We start from the raw sequence: 18,569 nt of genomic DNA on the forward strand, positions 1-18,569 counted from the left end.
GTCCATACTTCCTGAGAAATTTACCAAGAAACACCGAAAACTCCAAAAATTTCCACAAATCTGAATTTTTGTGGCAAGCTAGGGTTTACCATTAGAAATAATTTCCATTGGATCAGACCATCTCCCAATAGTTATCATCATTAGCAGACCAACCGATTTCATTACCTCTGAACGCCACACATTCGTCAATCATAGGAAAGCTGGTTGGTCAAGTGTCAGAGAGTTCACCAATCACCGCTTCACAGAACTGCCCAATCCTTCTGATGTTCAGTTAGCGGAAAGAACGTTCCGAGACATCATCGCTGCTGCAGCCGCTCGCCATATTCCTGTTGGCCTAATGGCCGAAGTAAGACCAAACCACCCAGCAGAGGCGACGGCATTAGCAAATGAGCGTGATGAGCTTCGTCGAACCAACCCCGACGACCCCAGAGTCATGTAGCTGACACTGGAAGTTAACAGGCTGATCGGCTAGCATAAGCGGAACAAGTGGTTAAATCATCTGAAGAGTTGCAACATTGGGGCCGGTATAATTGAATTGTGGGCAACGGTTAAGTCACGTTTGGCGACGTTACGTTGACTGAACCGAAAGGGCCCAAATTATTTCAACCCACAGTTTGTCGAGCACCCCGAGAGTGACAGGGCGAAGAGAAGAGTATTACGTCCAAGGATTAACCACCACAGTTTACAATGGATGAACGAACGCTAAATCATCCAAAGCGTTGGGACCTGATGGAATCTCCATGGTAATGCTGAAGCAACTGGATGAGCCGCTTGCCACCCTCATTGTTTCCGAAGTCTGGAAAATGGGCAGGGTGGTCCCGCTAAGGAATCCAGGCAAAGATGCCAGCAAAAGTGAATCATACAGGCCGATTTTGCTTTTGTCGCGCGTAACAAAGACCGTTGAGACGTCCTTCTCAGTATCAGAAACAGCTATCAAGTTTCCGATCATCAGCATGGATTCCGTAAGCATCACAACACGACAGCAGCGCTGCACGCCATCTCCACATATATTTGTCAAGGACTCAACCAGAGACTGCCGTGTGATAGAACAGTGATGGTGGCGCTAGACTTATCAAAATCCATTGATACAGTCAGGTACTTCACGCTGTTTAAGGACATTGAGCAGACAAGCTTCCGGTCAAGCTTGAAACGATGGATAGTCAATTATATGCGTGGAGGCCAGTAGTACGTAGAATTCAGGAACAAGAAATCCAAACCCCGTAGAGTGAAACAGGGAGGTCCCCAAGGTGGGGTGATATCTCCGGAACTGTTTAACCTCTACCTCTCCTGTATTCTGACCCCTCCAGTCGGCATCGAGATCGTATGTGGATGATTTCACGATCCTGGCGTCAGGTACCTCCCCTGATGACATCTGTAATAGATATTTAACCGATCTTACCACCTTTTTCCACTCGAGGAATATGCAGATTCCCGCCACAAAATCTACGGCCACTATGTTCACCACATGGACTGCGCAGTTTGGAAGAGAGTTGAATGTCGTGGTCGATGGTAGCAGAAATTCGATCACAAACTGCCCCAAAATTCAAACTGAAAAGTAGGAACAAGGTCCTCATGTCACTATCCGGCAGCACTTGGGGTGCAGATAAAGAAACCTTGTTGCCCACATATAACGCGATAGGTCGGTCTGTGGTAAGCTATGCGGCTCCAGTTTGGTCCTCGAGATTATGTGATACGTATTGGAAAAAGATTCAAACCTGTCAGAATGCCGCCCTGAGAACAGCAACAGGGTGCCTCCTCAAGTCTTCAGTGGACCATCTACATGAGGAGGCAACGATTCTTCCAGTACAGCAACACAACTAGCCCTTACATCTACTAGCATATCAAGCAAGTTTAAATAACATTCACACGGATGCAGTTGCTAAGGCAATAAAGTCCTCGGAGTTCGTCCCCCATCTATCGCAGCTGAGGAGCGCCAGCTGCCACGACCAGAGTAGTAGAGTAGTTTTGGCTCAACTACGCTCGGGATATTGCAGTCACCTCTTATTGGGCGGAAATAGACCGCGCCGTGCAAGACATCTACCCAGTATGTGGCATGGGCCCGCACGACACAAAACACCTTTTCAACTGCCCCGCCATACCTACAAATCTAACTCCAGTGGATCTGTGGCTACGTCCCATCGAAGCAGCCAATTTCCTGGAACTGGAAATAGACCCAGAGCCAGGTTGAACAGAAGAACGAACATAGAAACATAATAATAAACACTGTTACAACAACAACATTAGAAGTTACGTCCTAAAAGTTCCATTGATCCCATGCGTGCAAATAATGTTATTCAGGGTCAAAGGTAATTTTTTGGAGGCCTTATTCAGTTTTGTGATTTTTATCAAAAACGGTTGGACCTATCAGAAAGATAAGTGACAGACGCAGTTACGTCGGTTATTTTAGCCGTTTCACCTGAATATGTGCGTATTCCCCAGTGCATATAAATGATGTTTTTTTAGAACCGCTATATCTCAAGAATGGTTACTTCTAGGAAAAAAATTATAAAGAACACAATTGTAGAGAATTTTCTGTCTACAATACTTGCTCTAGTGACGTTTTGATTAAACCCACTATTTTCATGAAAAAATCCGAAAACATAAAAAATCCATAAATTGTTACCGTTGACCCTGAATAACTGTGGGACATTGCTTCTAATGGCAAATCCTAGCTGCCCACCAAAATTCAGCTTTGTGAGAATTATTGCTATTTCAATGTCTATTTGGACTACATAAAACGTTGGTGGCTTCCTCCAAAAAATTATAAAACATGAGTTTTTTTGGCCTGCACAACTACACCATTTTCAACTGTAATTCAGAAAATACCAGTTGTAATTCAGACATTTTATTTTAAATTCAGATGTTTTATTTGTAATTCAGACATTGTATTTGGAATTCAGATATTCCATTTGAAATTCAGAAATTGTATTTGAAATTCGGAAGTCGTCAATTTAAATTCAGAAATTCCATTTTAAATTCAGATAATTCATTTAAATTTCAGAAAATTTCAATTGAAATTCATATATTCCATTTGAAATTCAGATATTCCATTTGAAATTCAGAATATTTCAATTGAAATTCGGAGTTTACACTTTAAATTCAGAAAATATCAGTTGAAATTCAGAATATCAATTTTAAATTCAGAACACGTCAATTGAAATTCAGAATTTTCATTTGAAATTCAGAATATCAATTTTAAATTCAGAACACGTCAATTGAAATTCAGAATTTTCATTTGAAATTCAGATATTCCATTTGAAATTCAGAATATTTCAATTGAAATTCAGAAAATTTCATTTATAATTCAGAATAGTAATAACAAATTAAAATTAACCTCAAAAATTAACCAAATTCCTCCAACGTCCAGAGGTCCAAATGTTCATCTCATTGGAGCGATAGGCGCGTGCAGTATAATAAAAACGTATCGACGCCGTGGAGCCTTCAGAGGAAACGATGCAAAAGAGTGGGTCCAGTCGGTTTTGTCCAAATTGGTAGAAATGAGGAACCAATTGTCGGAACTCGTTCTTGTTGTGAATAACGCTCCATGTCACAATAGATTGGAGAAAATATTTTTGCAATCCCCCGCGTCTCTTTTATGATTAGCGCCTTATCCTCCTCAATTAAACCCAATCAAAATTATATGGGGTAAAATAAAAACTTATGTTAAAGGGAATTTGACCATTCCAACCGTGACACCACCAAACATCGGTCAGAAGAGGTTGCAATATTTGGAATCTGTAATAGACGAAGCTTTGTTAACTATTAGTGTCGGCGACTGCAGTCGAGCCATTCAACACTCCACGAAGAAGCCCTATCTCTGGAAGATATACCGGTGGGACGATAGATTATTTTACATTTGTTTTTAAATGTTAACACTATGTATTTACATAGAATATTGATTATATGCGTTGTATTGTCATTGCTATGCGTCCTTAATTTTCCGCCATTTTATTTACAATCCTATCATCACTTTAGTCGTTCGCTGTTTTTCTTGTTAATGTAAATAAAACTCAATACATTATTAAAAATATGTTTAATAGATTATTTTCTGAATTTCAATTGAATATTTCTGAATTTCAATTGATGTATTCTGAATTTCAAATGGAGTTTCTGAATTACAAATGAAAAATCTTAATTTCAATTGACGTGTTCTGAATTAAAAATGGAATATCTGAATTTTAAATGGAATTCCTGAATTTCAAATGGAAATTCGGAATTTCAATAGAAAAATTCTGAATATCAAATGGAAATTCCGAATTTCAAATGGAATATCTGAATTTCAATTGCAATATTCTGAATTTCAAATGGAATTTCTGAAAAACAAATGGAAAATCTGAAATTCAAATGAAGTATTCTGAATTTGAAACGGAATATCTGAATTACAAATATAATGTCTGAACTACAAATAAAACATCTGAATTTCAAATAAAATGTCTGAATTACAACTGGTATTTTCTGAATAACAGTTGAAAATGGTGTAGTGATAACCCTTAAACCAGTCTATCCAATTTTATACTGCTTTCTTAACGGTATCTATTTTTGTTGTTAACAAATCTGAAAGCAATCTTAAATTAAATGTTTAAAGCACTTGTATTCCCAGTATTCTCCTTTCCATTTATTATTGTGATAATCGCAACAATGTTAATATAAAGCATTTGAGTGTATGCTTTTAAAAGCCACAGAATTTGCTGAAGGCAGCTTTAGAATTTTACAAGAATTAAATCTTCTTGTCTATCATCATTATTGTAATGATTTAATCTTTAATTTTGTAGTTAAATAAACACACAAATTCAATAGTTGTTATCTCTTGACTAAAGGCAGAGTAATCTAAGGGTTAACACCACAAACTGGTGGTCAGAATTTACAATGAAAAACCTGCCTCGGAATAAAACATAACTTCTCGGAATCAATTGAATTTAAATGTGTAATCGTTTAAGAAATGCACACACTATTAATAATATTTAATGATCAACACCTTACAATAAAACTGAAATATTTCCAAGTAATTTCAAAATGACATGTACACTTATCTGCATATTTATGTACGCAGCAGCACACAAACATGTATATCATAGGTGGAAGTTCAAATAGTGCACATTAGACTTTTTGAAAGTGTGGATGTGTTTTTATACCCTCCACCATAGGAGTTTGTCACTACGTTTGTAACTACTCGAAATAATCATTGTAGACCCCACAAAGTATATATATTCTTGATCAGCGTGCAATTCTACATCGATATAGCCATGTCCGTCCGTCTGTCCGTCTGTGGAAATCACTCTAGCGTCCGAACGGATTGACGTAGGTTGATGAAATTTTGGGAAAATATGTTATATTTACGTAGGACTTTTGGTATTGAAAGCGGGCTATGTAGGTCCACGCTTTCGTATAGCCCCCATACAAAATGACACGTGACGCGTCGTCGTTTTAAGGAATTTTTAAGATATTTGGCCCATTTTACCACCGAATTGGTTGTAATTTGGTACTTTGTGTCTCCAGAGGCCAAAAAATATTCATACTAAAGTTGGGTTATATAGGTCCACGTTTTTGTATAGCCCCCATATAAGGCCCCATATAAAGTATGCGTCATTTTAATATATTTTGAATGTATTAGACCCATTTGACCACAGAATTGGTTGTAATGTGGTATTTTGTGTCTTCAGAGGCCAGAAAACATTCCTACCAAAGTTGGGTTATATAGGTCCACGTTTTGGTATAGTCCCCACATAAGACCCCTTATAAAGTACGCGTCATTTTAACATATTTTGAATGTATTAGACCCATTTGACCAAAGAATCGGTTGTAACTTTGTATTTTGTGTTTCCAGAGGCTAAGAAACATTTCTACCATAAAATGTTTACGTGTTGATATAGCCCCCATAATACAATATCTCCCGATTTTCGATATTTTGAACGTTTTAGCCTCATTATCACACCGATATGGCTGAAATTTGGTATTTAGTCTTCTTTAGGCGTATAAAACTTTCCCCCAGAAATTTGTAGGTATAGGTCCACGCCATCATATAGGCCCCATAGAACGGTACCTTCCGAATTTCGGTATTTTGAAGGTTGTGGCCATATTAATCCACCGAAATGGTGGAGGGTATAAAAAGTTCGGCCCGACCGAACTTAACGCTTTTCTTACTTGTTTCTACCTACCACAAGCTCTTCAACCATATGTTTAATAAAGGCATTACTTAGGTAGCTCCAAGATAACGTTTGGTCATACCCTACACCAACTTCTAACATCAAGATTTTTGGTGTCGTACATCTCAAACAATATTTTGGTCTTTCCATTTTGTGTGAACCACCTTTATCATTTTAGCTTTAGCGCCTTAATATATTGTAACACATGACCTAGCCAGCGTAACTTTTGTAATCGTCTTACTTATGACATTGTGTACTATATGACATTGATATTCTCTATAGATTTTCCAAGATTTTTTTTTTTTGCAACTCTATTTACAAAGTGCAAAGTTCATATTCGTACACGCATCCAAAATGAATAAAAACTTTATTAGTTGCATATTTTAGATTCAAATTGGAAACAGTTGATGGAGAGCACTATAACGAAGAGAGATTTAAAGATAAAAAACTAATTTGTAATTTATTCCGTCATTTAACCCTTTGAACCCCAATTTTTTTTCCGTAGAGATAAAAATATTTTTCATATTTATTATGATTAGTAGTCGCAAAAATAAGTGCTTTATCAATTCCTTGCGGTTAGGGAGGTACCAAATGTTGCCTGTGGGCAACATCGGGCCATTGTGGTTATAAAAATGAACAAAGCTTGTTTCTTAAGTCTTTGTATTATCGTTATATTTTTCATTATTCATGATGTGGAAAAGCATAATCTGATGAGTTTTTTTTAATTCTAGAGGAAAAGTGATGAAAATGGAATGGAAAATTGGTCTATATTTATCATATATAGTTCACAAATTAGCCAATTTTGACGTATATGGTGGTGTTCAGATAACTTGAAATGCTCATATTGATATTTTTCAGAGTAGAAGCGTTTGAAAAATATTTTGTATGCAGACTCTAAACCTGATAATATTGACCTTCACCCAAAACATAAAATTGTCGTCATCGATATATGAACAGATATTCGCTTGATATCATACAAATTCCTAATATGTAATATGTATATTCACCATAAACTGTGTCAATCTCCTCGTGATTCAAGTCCAATCTTCGATAAACAATATAAATACAACATTTTTCAGAACCCCGAATGTCCCAATTACCCTTTGTATTTCATTGAATATTACCAACCAGCATTTTCGACTTCCACTAATGTAACCACTTTATTACCACAATGGCCCAACGTTGCCCACAGGCAACTTCCAAATGTCAAAAAATTGTAACTACTAATTGGAACTGTAAATTGTATGTTTGTTTTTTTTATTTTGTTTGATCAACATCTCAGTAAGATTTTTCAAAAAATTCGGCTGCAATTATTCAATTCGTTTGATATTTAACGGCATTTTATAAAATCCCTAAAATATTTCATGTCCAAATTTGTACTCGACTACTTATACTTAAACAAGCATAACTACGCAAATCTAGCTATTTATTTAAAAGTAATTTCCATTTTTTTTTATTCTTCTGAAATCAATCTACCGACACCCACTTAGTATTTATAAATATCTCGAACGGTGTGGGAAATACGCATGCACAAACATGCAAAATTGCCCACAGGCAACATCGGGCCACAAATATATGTGGCGCCTGAGTGGGTGGCAAAGTTCGTATTCGTAAACCTAGAAGCACTATATATTTGTGATATTTAAGGATTTCTCAAGAAAAATACCATTAAATTTTATTATTTTCTGCTTTTGGAAGGCCTGTGCTGTAAAAAAATGTAAACAAAAATAACGTTAATTTTTATCAAAAGTTTAGTAAGAACTCATATGAATAAAAAGTCGGAGGAACCTAATAAACATGTGACAGATATGATTAATTATGGTTATTAACAGCGTGTTTTTGTAAGAAGTTTTTGCCCATTCGTTCGTCGATTTCATGAACGAAGACACAATTTGGTTTTCATAGCGGTTGACGTTTGTATTCGTGTGACAAACAAATGAAAGCTTTTTATTTTCGTATTTTTTTTGGTTTTCGTAACAAAATTAGACGAACGAATACGTCAAAAATAAACGAATGGAAAAGACCCATCATTTTGAATGAAAATTAAATAATTTGAGTAATAAATGGCACAAAACACACGAAAACTGGAAGGGAATGCAATTTTATTTATTTCCATAGAAGCACACGAGTATATGTACATCCGTTTCTTCATATTATCACTATTATTTTTGGACAAATTTGATTACATTTTTTTCTTATTTTTTGTTTGTCTTCTGTTTATCGGGGTTGCCATCATGTAACATATTTTACGTGCAGATGCCTATGCAAAATTCACAAAATAAGTATCATGGAAACCCTGAAATATAAAAGCTTCTATAAAATAGACGAAAGCTTTCAGATAAAAACGAATGGTTCGCAAAATTTTACAAGAACCAAATTTTGAACGTATATGTTTTAGTACGAACGGTTCGTGTGACAGGCCAGCATTTTTACAAAAACACGCTGTAAGTATCAAAATTAACATAAATATGACGTGTCAAATTATGCCCTTTTGCGTGGGGACGTGGGGTAACATATATATAAGAAATTAATTGTTTTCTTGGAAACGTTCGCCCTGAAGGGGTTACCTCTACTTGTCACTTTCAAAAAATCAAAAAAATATTACTGGTATTTTGAAGTACATGCAGTATAGAGTATGCCGCAAAAATTAACTCGATCGGAGCAAAATTGCCTGAGATATGAGCATTGGAAGGAACAATTTATTGCGATTTGTATGTAGCGTGGTAACTTTAAACGCGTGTTTCTCGAAATGGCATTTTTGAAGTCGGTACCAACGATAGCTCGAAAACGAATCGACCTATCTTCATATGGTTTTCTGAACTTATTATATAGCCTGACTTTAAGCGAGACAGATTTTAAAATTTTTTTTGACCGAATTTTAGACAAAAACTATTAATTTTTTCGTTAAAATCGAAATTTTGACTTTGATAGTTCACAATTTTTTTTTTTAATCGATTTTTTAAAATTCTTTCGAGCTATTTTTGGCACCGCAAAACGCTTTTAAAGAAAAAGGGTTTCGCATGTAGCCATTTACCACAAGACTATGCAATATTTTTCAACAACAAAAATTCCAAAAATAGTATAAGATGTGCTCGTCCATGTAGAAAAAACGCCTACTTAAAATTAGTTTCCTAGTTTTTTTGAAAAAAAAAATCATAAAAAATTAGTTTTTTTTGTCTGCACAACTAGGGATAACCCCTTAATAATCTATTAATAGTCGTAATTTCCGATATGTCTTGAAATAATATGATTTTCAAAACAGTATTCTAAAATTGCAATACGTTTTAGACCAAATATGAAACGAAACTTGCGAATTTTACGACGAGAAACCAAAAATGTCTTTACTTTACCTTAGCCCTGATTACGTTTCGTTGCATTTCCAAACGCTGATATCATTTTTTTTCATATGAGACTTCGAATATTGTTGCAGAAGTACAGCCATTAACTATTTTCTGCCAAAATCCGAGAATAAATTGCCACAATTAATCCCATAACTTTTTTTAAGTTTTTCAAATGTTAGTCCGACTTTTGTTCATGCTAAATTGTTTATAAAATTATCGTTATTTTTACACTATTCTACAGCAGCGGCACTCTAAAACATGAAAACACCAAAAATTGGTGGTATTTAAAAAAAAAAAAATGCTTATATATCGCAAATATTTAGTGCTTCTAGGTTTACGAATGCAAACCTTGCCACCCACATAGGCGCCATCTATACCTAAATGACGGAGTAAATTAAACAATTGTTTTGATATTTCTAAATCTTTCTTCTTCATAGTAATTCGCATCAATTCTTTCACATTTGCATATTAAATATGTAATTTATAAAGATTTTATTTAATTTTTAGGGGTGTACGAATGTGAATTTTGCATACTGTATAAACATATGTTTAGTAGCGGCACGTCAACAATTTGAGATACATAGTTGATTTTGATTCCTCTATGTCAAAATAAAATAAACCCGCCAACTTTATTGACGGTGTCGATATGAAATCGGAAGACAGGAGAATAAATTTAATTGTTGAACATACGCTACATATGTGTGTGTGTCTGTCATTTACATAGCTGGTATTCACGCTTCGTGTATCAGCAACAATCATCGCAATAGGACGAAGACGCTAGCACGGTGCGAAATATGGGAACTTTAGTGGAACTTTATTCAAAAATTTCGAGTCGATCGAACAAAAATTAGCTGAGATATGCGCGTTAGAAAGAGAAAATTCATTGTGTTTTATTAGTCCGGTCAAAATAGACATGCGTATAAGGGGGAAATAGCAAAAATTCCCACAAAGCAGAATTTTGGTGGAGAGCTAGGGTTAGCCACTAGAAGCAACGTCCTAAAAGTCCCCATCGATCCCATGTGTGCAAAACAAGTTATTCGGGGTCAAAGGTAATTTTTAAAGGCATTATTCAGTTTTTTTTTTAATTTTTCTCAAAAACGGTAAGACTTAGCAAAAGCCGGCTAAAGTAAAAGTTGTAGATTCAATAATTGTCTACAAGAGTGGTCTTTATGATTCTTAAAAAAGGCTTACCATTTTCGAGATGTCGAGATCTAAAGGTCAAATAAAAAAATTAGCCGCGTAAGTACATTATGAGGCGAACCGGTTAAAGTAACTACTATGTGTTAGATACTTCCGTAAGCTTTCAAACGATATCCACTTTGCAGTAATCGGTTCAGTAGAACCGGGTCTAAACCGGTTTTTAAATTTGGCCTTTCGGGTCGAATAACCGGCGAACCGGATCAGCAACCGTTGAAAATTATACATTTCCGTAATCAGCGCAACAAACCCTACCTTCGGACAAAACTTGAAAAAAATCTGAGAGTTTTCGTTGGGGTCGTTCCCGTTGGGCTTTCGATTATACATGTGGGTTAAATGGGCTATTTTTGCATAAAATGACTCTAATATTGAATAACTCTACTAAACACTCTCCGATTTTGTTTAAAATTTTTTAGAAGATAGCTATAATTTCGCTCTTCAAGAAAAAATATATTTTTTTGGGGGACAGACCCAATTACTTCGCTTATTTTAGCCGGTTCGTCTGAATATGTGCATATATCCCTTATAAGTGCATACAAATCATGTGTTTTTTAGAACAGCTATATCTCAAGAATGGTTCCTTCTAGGAAAAAAATTATAAAGCTCAAACTTGTAGATAATTTTTCTGTCTACAATATTTACTTTAGTCACTTTTTGATTAGATCAACCGAAAACCTAAAAACCCTTAAAATTTGACCTTTGACACGGAATAACTTGTTTTGCACACATGGGATCGATGGGGACTTTTAGGACGTTGCTTCTAATGGCAAACTCTAGCTCTCCACCAAAATTCAGCTCAGTGGGAATTTTTGCTATTTCAATGTCTATTTTGACCGGACTATATATGTAACAGCGAAGTTTGAAACGCGGTTTTCTCAAAATGACATTTTGGAATGCGGTGCCCACCGTAGCTCGAAAACGGATGATTCAATCTTTACGAGTATATGTTTTTGTGGGATTAGTATACATATAAAAAGCTTGTAATTAAGCGAGAGACTTTTTCAAAAACAATTTTTTTGGCGGATTTATGGCGAAAGAAACTAAAAATTTTTTAGTTAAAATCGAAATTTTGACTTTGACAATTCACAATTTTTTTAAAAATCGATATTTTTAAATTCCGTTTCACTTAAGTACAAGATTATGTTCCTAATGATCCCACATAATCATATGCTGATCGGTTTATTCGTTTTCGAGCTACAGTGGGCACCCAAACTGCTCTAGCAAAAACAGTGTTTGGTAGGCGGCCTTTCGTCAGAACACTGTGCAATATTTTTCAAAAAAAAAAAAAAAAAAAAAAAAAAAAAAAAATCCCAAAATAGATCAAGGTGTGATCTATCAACTATAAATAAAATCTTCTGACAAAATTTGTGGATTTCTTTTAAAAAATTCATGAAAAATGTCATTTTTAGTTATCCTTAAACAAAACATAACTACACAAGCCCCCCTATTCTGAAACTTTTTAAAACTTTACTCATTGTTTATTTTACAATAATTTCATTTGTTTGTTTTGTAGTTGTTACAAAAACAAAAGAAATTTTAACAACTTTTCAATCGATAAAAGTTACAGAATTCATATACAGATGCTTTTGGGTGATAGGGCAATTGCAGAACCGTGTAAAAAGATAAACATATCCTCAATCGAAACGTTCAATTTGTAAAATGTATATCAATGGTACTATAGTAAAAATAAAGAATCTCAAAAAGGTATTTTTTTCATTCTCATTTGTTAATGTTTGTGGGTGTTTGGGGGAAGGGCGAATAGGGCCAAAGCAAGAATCTATGCTGTAAATTGTTTTATTAGAACATTTTCTATTCAACGAATACAAATTAAAATAAACTTTGGCAATAATTACCTAACACCTTCAAAATATCTCACATAGGGGACCCCTCATATTGGAGCTACGTTGCTATATTTTGCAAAGCGGGTTTCTAACTACGAACAACAAAAAATGCCAAAATACAAACAAATGTATTGGCAAATGTGCTTTCAACCCTTAAAATATGTCATATCGGCCAGTACCGTCCAATGGGGACTATACCAAAACCTATATACCAATTTGCAGCAAAATCGGTTAAAAAATGAACCTAAATACTTAAAAACGGTCCCCACCGATACGTAGGAAACTGCGGGTCTATGTAGCCCATATTTATCCACATACGACCCACAAATCTAAGAATCATTTTTGTGAAATTTTAGTAACCTACGTCCTTTACATTAAAAGTTATGAGTAAAGTTCCACTAAAGTGCTCATATTTCGCACTGTGCGCTGCTACGAGAATAATAGGAGATTGCCAAAACCCGCCGGACATCACCATTGTGGCACCCGCCCTGATAAATGACATGTTCCAGCAATCTGTTATTTCCCTTGCCTCAGACCATCGTCCGATCATTGTCTCCGTAAACAGGTTATCTAGGTCAACGAGCCTATTGGGCAGGCTTGAGAAGCATTCACGCAGGCTGTACAAATATACAGTGTGAATGCCATAATCGGTAACCATCCACCATCTTTCGCAGCAGAAGAGCGTCAGCTCCCATGGCAAATATGAGTGGTTTTAGCCCATAAATCGGAAACCATCCACCATCTATCGCAGCAGAAGAGCGCCAGCTCCCATGGCAAATATGAGTGGTTTTAGCCCAGTAAAGATCCGGACGATGCAGCCACCTCAATTGATATTGGGACCGAATTGATAGCACCATATCCAACACATGACCTGCATGTGGATTGGGAGCGCATGGTAAACTACATAGATCCCAAATATCTTGAATGCAGTCTGGAACTCTCGTGCCATTCTAAATTTTCCAGAGTTTATTCTTACGAATGAAACCCAAAACAGGTTGCATAAAATCTGTTTATTAACTTCTTTCTGGGCTTCTTGGACTGATCATTGATTTAGTAGTCAATTGTTCCGCGCTGAAGATTTTCAACAGCTATATGTAGGTCTGAATCACCGATGTACCAGATTACTGTATATCTGCTTAACGCGACTTAAAATTGCCCAAAAATATAAACAAAAATTGTAAAATCAATTTGTGCGTGAGGCTTATTTTTATCGAATCACCTTATATGTAACACGTAAGTTATTAACCATATTTTGACACCGCAACGTGATAGAAGACGTTTTTTCCTGTCACCTCAACTTTATGGGGTTATGGGACCCAAAGACCTGACGCCTTGATGTCAAAAGGGATCATTTTGTAAGGCAAATATATATTCTAAACCGTTAAGAATTTGGGATTATTCATGGAAACAAAGTTGTAGCTCCCGTCCTAAAGAATAATAATCGCGAAGACATAAAATACATTCAACCTCATCTTCAAGGTCAAAATTGTCGAGGTCAAATTTTCAGAATAGGAGAAAAAAGTATAAAAAAATAAATATTTTCAAAAGTTTTTGGCTATTTTCACATTTAAGAACCGTTCATAGACATTTCGCATGTTCCAGAAATCGGTTGCTGATATCTTTGCTATATTATTGTGGTTGATTGTTTTCTTGAATTTTGAACGGAGCGGAAACCGAGAAGAGAGGATAAAATTCGCTTTTGTTTTGCTATTTTGGTCATTAAGAACCGTTTCTACAGTGTTCGTATGTTTTAGAAAGTTTTTTATTGAGATCTAAAGAACAAATTTTCTAGCAAGTTGTTTCCTTCAATTTTGATCGGTTTGGTATCTGTCCATTAAAATCCGAGAAATAATTATAATGGAAATTTGACCTTGACGATTTTGACCTTGAAGATGAAGTTGAAGGGATTCCATGTGTTCGCGAATATTATTCTTTAGGACGAGAGCTACAACTTTGCTTCCGCGAGAAATCCCAAATTCCAACCGGTTTAGAAGATATGTGCCCGACAAAATGATCCCTTTTTACATCAAGGCCTTAGGTCTCTGGGGGCCCATAACCACAAAAGTTGGAGTGATAGGAAAAAACGCCGGGACACGTGTCTTCTTATTCTTTTTGGTCTTCTATCACGTTACAGTGTCAAAATATGCTCAATAATTTTCGTGTAGCATAGTGTTACATATAAGTTGATCCGATAAAAATAAGCCTCACGCACAAATTGATTTTACAATTTTTGTTTATATTATTGGACAATTTTAAGTCGCGTTAAGCAGATATACAATAATCTGCTACATCATTGATTCAGACCTACATATAGCTGTTGAAAATCAGGTCTCTGGGGGTCCATAACCGCGAAAATTGGAGTGATAGGAACAAACGCCGGGAAACGCGTCTTCTTATTTTTGGTCTTCTATCACGCTGTGGTCTCAGAATATAGTTAATAAACCATGTCTCAAAAAATGACACACAGTGTAATCGAACCACCTTATCATAAATAAATATGATACAGGCATACGAGGTCTTAAAAAGTCATCACCCTAATCATAAGACCTTCTTCATATATGATAAAGTGTCGTTACGTATTTTTGCACTCAAGAAATTTTCATTCACATCGTTTGAAATTTATTGAAAGTTATTAGCATTTATATTGTCTATCTGCAATCAATGTTTTCAAATATTTCTACATTAGCACTTATTTATGTATGTTCTTTTTTCCTTTATATCCAACCAGTCGAATCTTGTGCCACCCTCCTGACACGTGACTTAAAGCGTAATTTGTTCAATTTATTTGGCACTTGGTCTGGAAATTTCGCCAAGCCATTGGGTATAGCAGCCCAACAGATTGGTCAAACACCCGAAGAAGAAAAGTTACAGTTTAGTGCCCTCCAGGTAAGTTGACCGGCCACATTCCGATGACTTCCAAAAACTGTCATTTTATGTCATTCTTTCGTTCCAGGCAATGTCTGCTCTTCTATGTTGTGGTCATATTTTTTATACGCCCTTTTTATCAGACGATGGTATTATTTACAAATGGCTTGATATGTTGTTGGCCTCTAAAGATGAAAAGGTAAGTTATGAAGGAGGAGAAAAATGGATTGGGGTTAATGGCATTATGTTTGACTTGTTGATTTTGTAAACTTTTTTATTTTGTTCTTATACTTTTTTGCCTTTTAATCTTTAATTAATTTTATTTTCTTCGTGTGTGTGTGTTTTTTTTCAGATTTATCAATTGGCGCGTGATACTGTGGTTTTGCTTTTAGAATGCAATCCCGATATGGGTCAATTGTTGGAATGGGTTATTGATCGATGCTATACATCTGCCGCAAGGGAAGCTGATGCCTGCTTTTTGGCTTTGGCTGCCATATTTAGTGCAAGGTAAGTTTATTGGAGGCAAGGATTTAACATGGTTACCATAAAAGGTATCGTTTTTGTGAATAAGTTTTGTCTCAATCAGTAGGCTGTGTGAATCCTAAAACGGAAAAAGATCGATAGTTGAATGGAATCACCATTTCTGGACTTGACCTTTTCAGGGAGCAACATGGAGTTTATATTCACAATATATTTTATGTTTTTTCTTTTAACCCGCATTCAAGCCCCGAAAGTATGAAAGTACATAGCCAAAGGACAGAAACCCCATTTGTGTTTTGCTTTGTCAGATTGAGATTGAATTTTAAAACAAATCGGGGCAATATCTCTGAAACTAATACGAATCATTGTTTTGATCTCTACAGCGTTATGAGCTTCGCCGCACGTACTCTAGTGGCCCCAGACAACCTGAATTGTTTCAATCAAATCGCAACTCAAAATGTGTAAAGTTTTAAAAACATTTTGCTTAAAATCTTACAACAACAAAGCTGTTGAAAATTACGCATTTTTGCGTCGCATCTTGTAGCCTATCATTATCATTCAACAGAAAAAGTTTAGAGTGTATTTTTGTTGTTGTACATATTTAGACTACAAAAACCCTAGTAGGGTTTTGTCCTGTAAGATCCAGTTCGGATTTTATGGCCTCATCTAAACCGGGCTAAATCTACACTTTTTTGCATTTTTCAGGCCTTTATCTCAGAAACGAATAATAATTTGGCCTTGCTGAAATTCTGGTCAGTATCGGCTAAAATATTGGGAGTTGAACTAAGTAACCTTTTGCAAATATCTTCCAAATAAAGTTCTCAACAATTCTTTAGAACATTCTGAAACTCTAAAATGCTTACTTCATGTTGTTTCAGCGGTATTTTGCATCATATCTTTTACAACACGTATTTCAAATGCAGTTCACACCAACAGTTTATTCTCGCATTTCGGATTTCACTACATTATTGACATTTTTATTAAATCGTCGTTGAAAAATGTACTGAAAACAATATGGATAGAGGCATTTTACAACAATGTATTACATTCCAGCGAATATTTTTCCAAAAGAAAATATTCAGAAAAAATTAACGGTTTTGGAGATACGGTGCGAAATGTATAAAAATTGTGGCATTTTTGCATATATTTTGAAATTTGAGGCAATAAATGTAGTTTTTCGAGTTCATTATTTCTCCAAATGTTTTATTCTTGTCTTTATCTACAAATTTGCTTCAGAGGTCAGAAGAAAATTCGCATTGGTTTGAGAGATATAGCCCCGAATTTCTTTAAAAACTCAATATTTAACCATGTTTAGATGGGGCCATAAAATCCGAGCTGGATCAGACACAACAAAACCCAACTAGGGTTTCTTGTCGTTTGTGTCAGTACTTTCAAAAAATCCTCAGTTCGAATTGTTTGCACATGATCACTTTAAAAATGTTGCACAGTGTTATTGTACTGATTTAACATTTAATTGTGTAATTAAATGAACATACAAATTCAATTTGTTGTGACCTCTTGATGACAGACAGAGTGATTTTAAGGTTAATCCCACAAACTAGTGGTCAGTATTTACAATGGAAAATCTGCATGCGTATAAAAAACATAACTTCTCGGAATCAATCGAATTTAAATGTGTAATTGTATTAGAAATGCACACACAATTAATTATGATGAATGATTATCGTGTCACCGTATAACTGACATGATTCCAAGTAATTGCCACTACACCTCACAAATCCATGTACATTTATTTGCATATTTATGTAGGCAGCAGCACGAACATGTATAACATAGTTGGAAATTTATATGGTGCACGTTGGGTCTTTTAAATGTGTGGGTGGGTATTTTCTACCTATCACAAACTCTCCAACGATCATTTTAAAAAGCCAGTACGTAGGTGGCTGCAACAGAACGTTTGGCTCAGAACCCAAATATATAATCGACTACCAACCGACTTGGTCTTCTGGACTATACCAACTTCTAACATCAAGATTTTTGGTGTCATCCTTCTCTTGGACTTTCCATTTTGTGTGAACCACCATCAGTAGGTTCATATTCAATCATCATTTTAGCTGTAGCGCCTTAATACTTTCTTACAGTAGCACCTAGTCATGGTTCAATCTCCAGTTCCAGGAATGTGGTTGCTTCGATGGGATGTAACCACAGATCCACTGGAGTAAGTTGAGTAGGTTTGGCAGGGCAGTGAAAAATCTGCACTGTGCCTGTGCCGCATACTGGGCAGATGTTTTGCACGATGTCATCGATCTTTGCCCTATAGGAATTTAGACGGCTGCACCATCCCGAGCATAGTTGAGTCAAAACTACTCTGGTTTGCCATGGTGGCTGACGCTCCTCAGTTGCAATCGATGGGGGATGCACTCCGAGTACCACATTCAAACGATAGTTCCTTATGGAATTTACGACTGCGTCCATATGATTGCTATTCAAACCTGCTTGATCTAGGGATTCTCTCTTGTTGATCTAGGGGCTCTCTCTTGTAACGCTTGACCTATCCTTCTAGATCATTAAGATCCCTCTTGACCTGCCTGTGTGGGGTGTCCTATCCAGCATATGGAGATGGCTCTCACGGTGCAAGTACAACGAAAGCATGCCATTGTGTTGCTGTACTGGAAGAAACTTTGTCTCCTTATGTACATGGTCACTGGAGGCACCCTCTTGATGTTCTCAGGGCGGCATTC

At 35.9% G+C, this 18,569-nt stretch overlaps 1 protein-coding gene across 20 annotated transcripts in view; it reads left to right on the forward strand.

Moving 5' to 3' along the window:
- Positions 1-18,569, forward strand: part of fry (microtubule binding protein furry) — a 522,947-nt gene that overhangs the window by 199,765 nt on the left and 304,613 nt on the right. For all 20 annotated transcript variants that reach the window (XM_073983048.1, XM_073983059.1, XM_073983061.1 and 17 more), the window contains 3 exons: positions 15,251-15,408; positions 15,476-15,586; positions 15,740-15,894. In XM_073983048.1, the coding sequence (XP_073839149.1) occupies positions 15,251-15,408; positions 15,476-15,586; positions 15,740-15,894 (424 nt within the window). The remainder of the gene's footprint in view (positions 1-15,250; positions 15,409-15,475; positions 15,587-15,739; positions 15,895-18,569) is intronic.

The sequence above is a fragment of the Musca autumnalis genome, unplaced genomic scaffold (assembly GCF_047663935.1).
Source record: "Musca autumnalis isolate F117 unplaced genomic scaffold, ASM4766393v1 scaffold_4, whole genome shotgun sequence".
In the NCBI taxonomy this organism is placed as follows: domain Eukaryota; kingdom Metazoa; phylum Arthropoda; class Insecta; order Diptera; family Muscidae; genus Musca; species Musca autumnalis.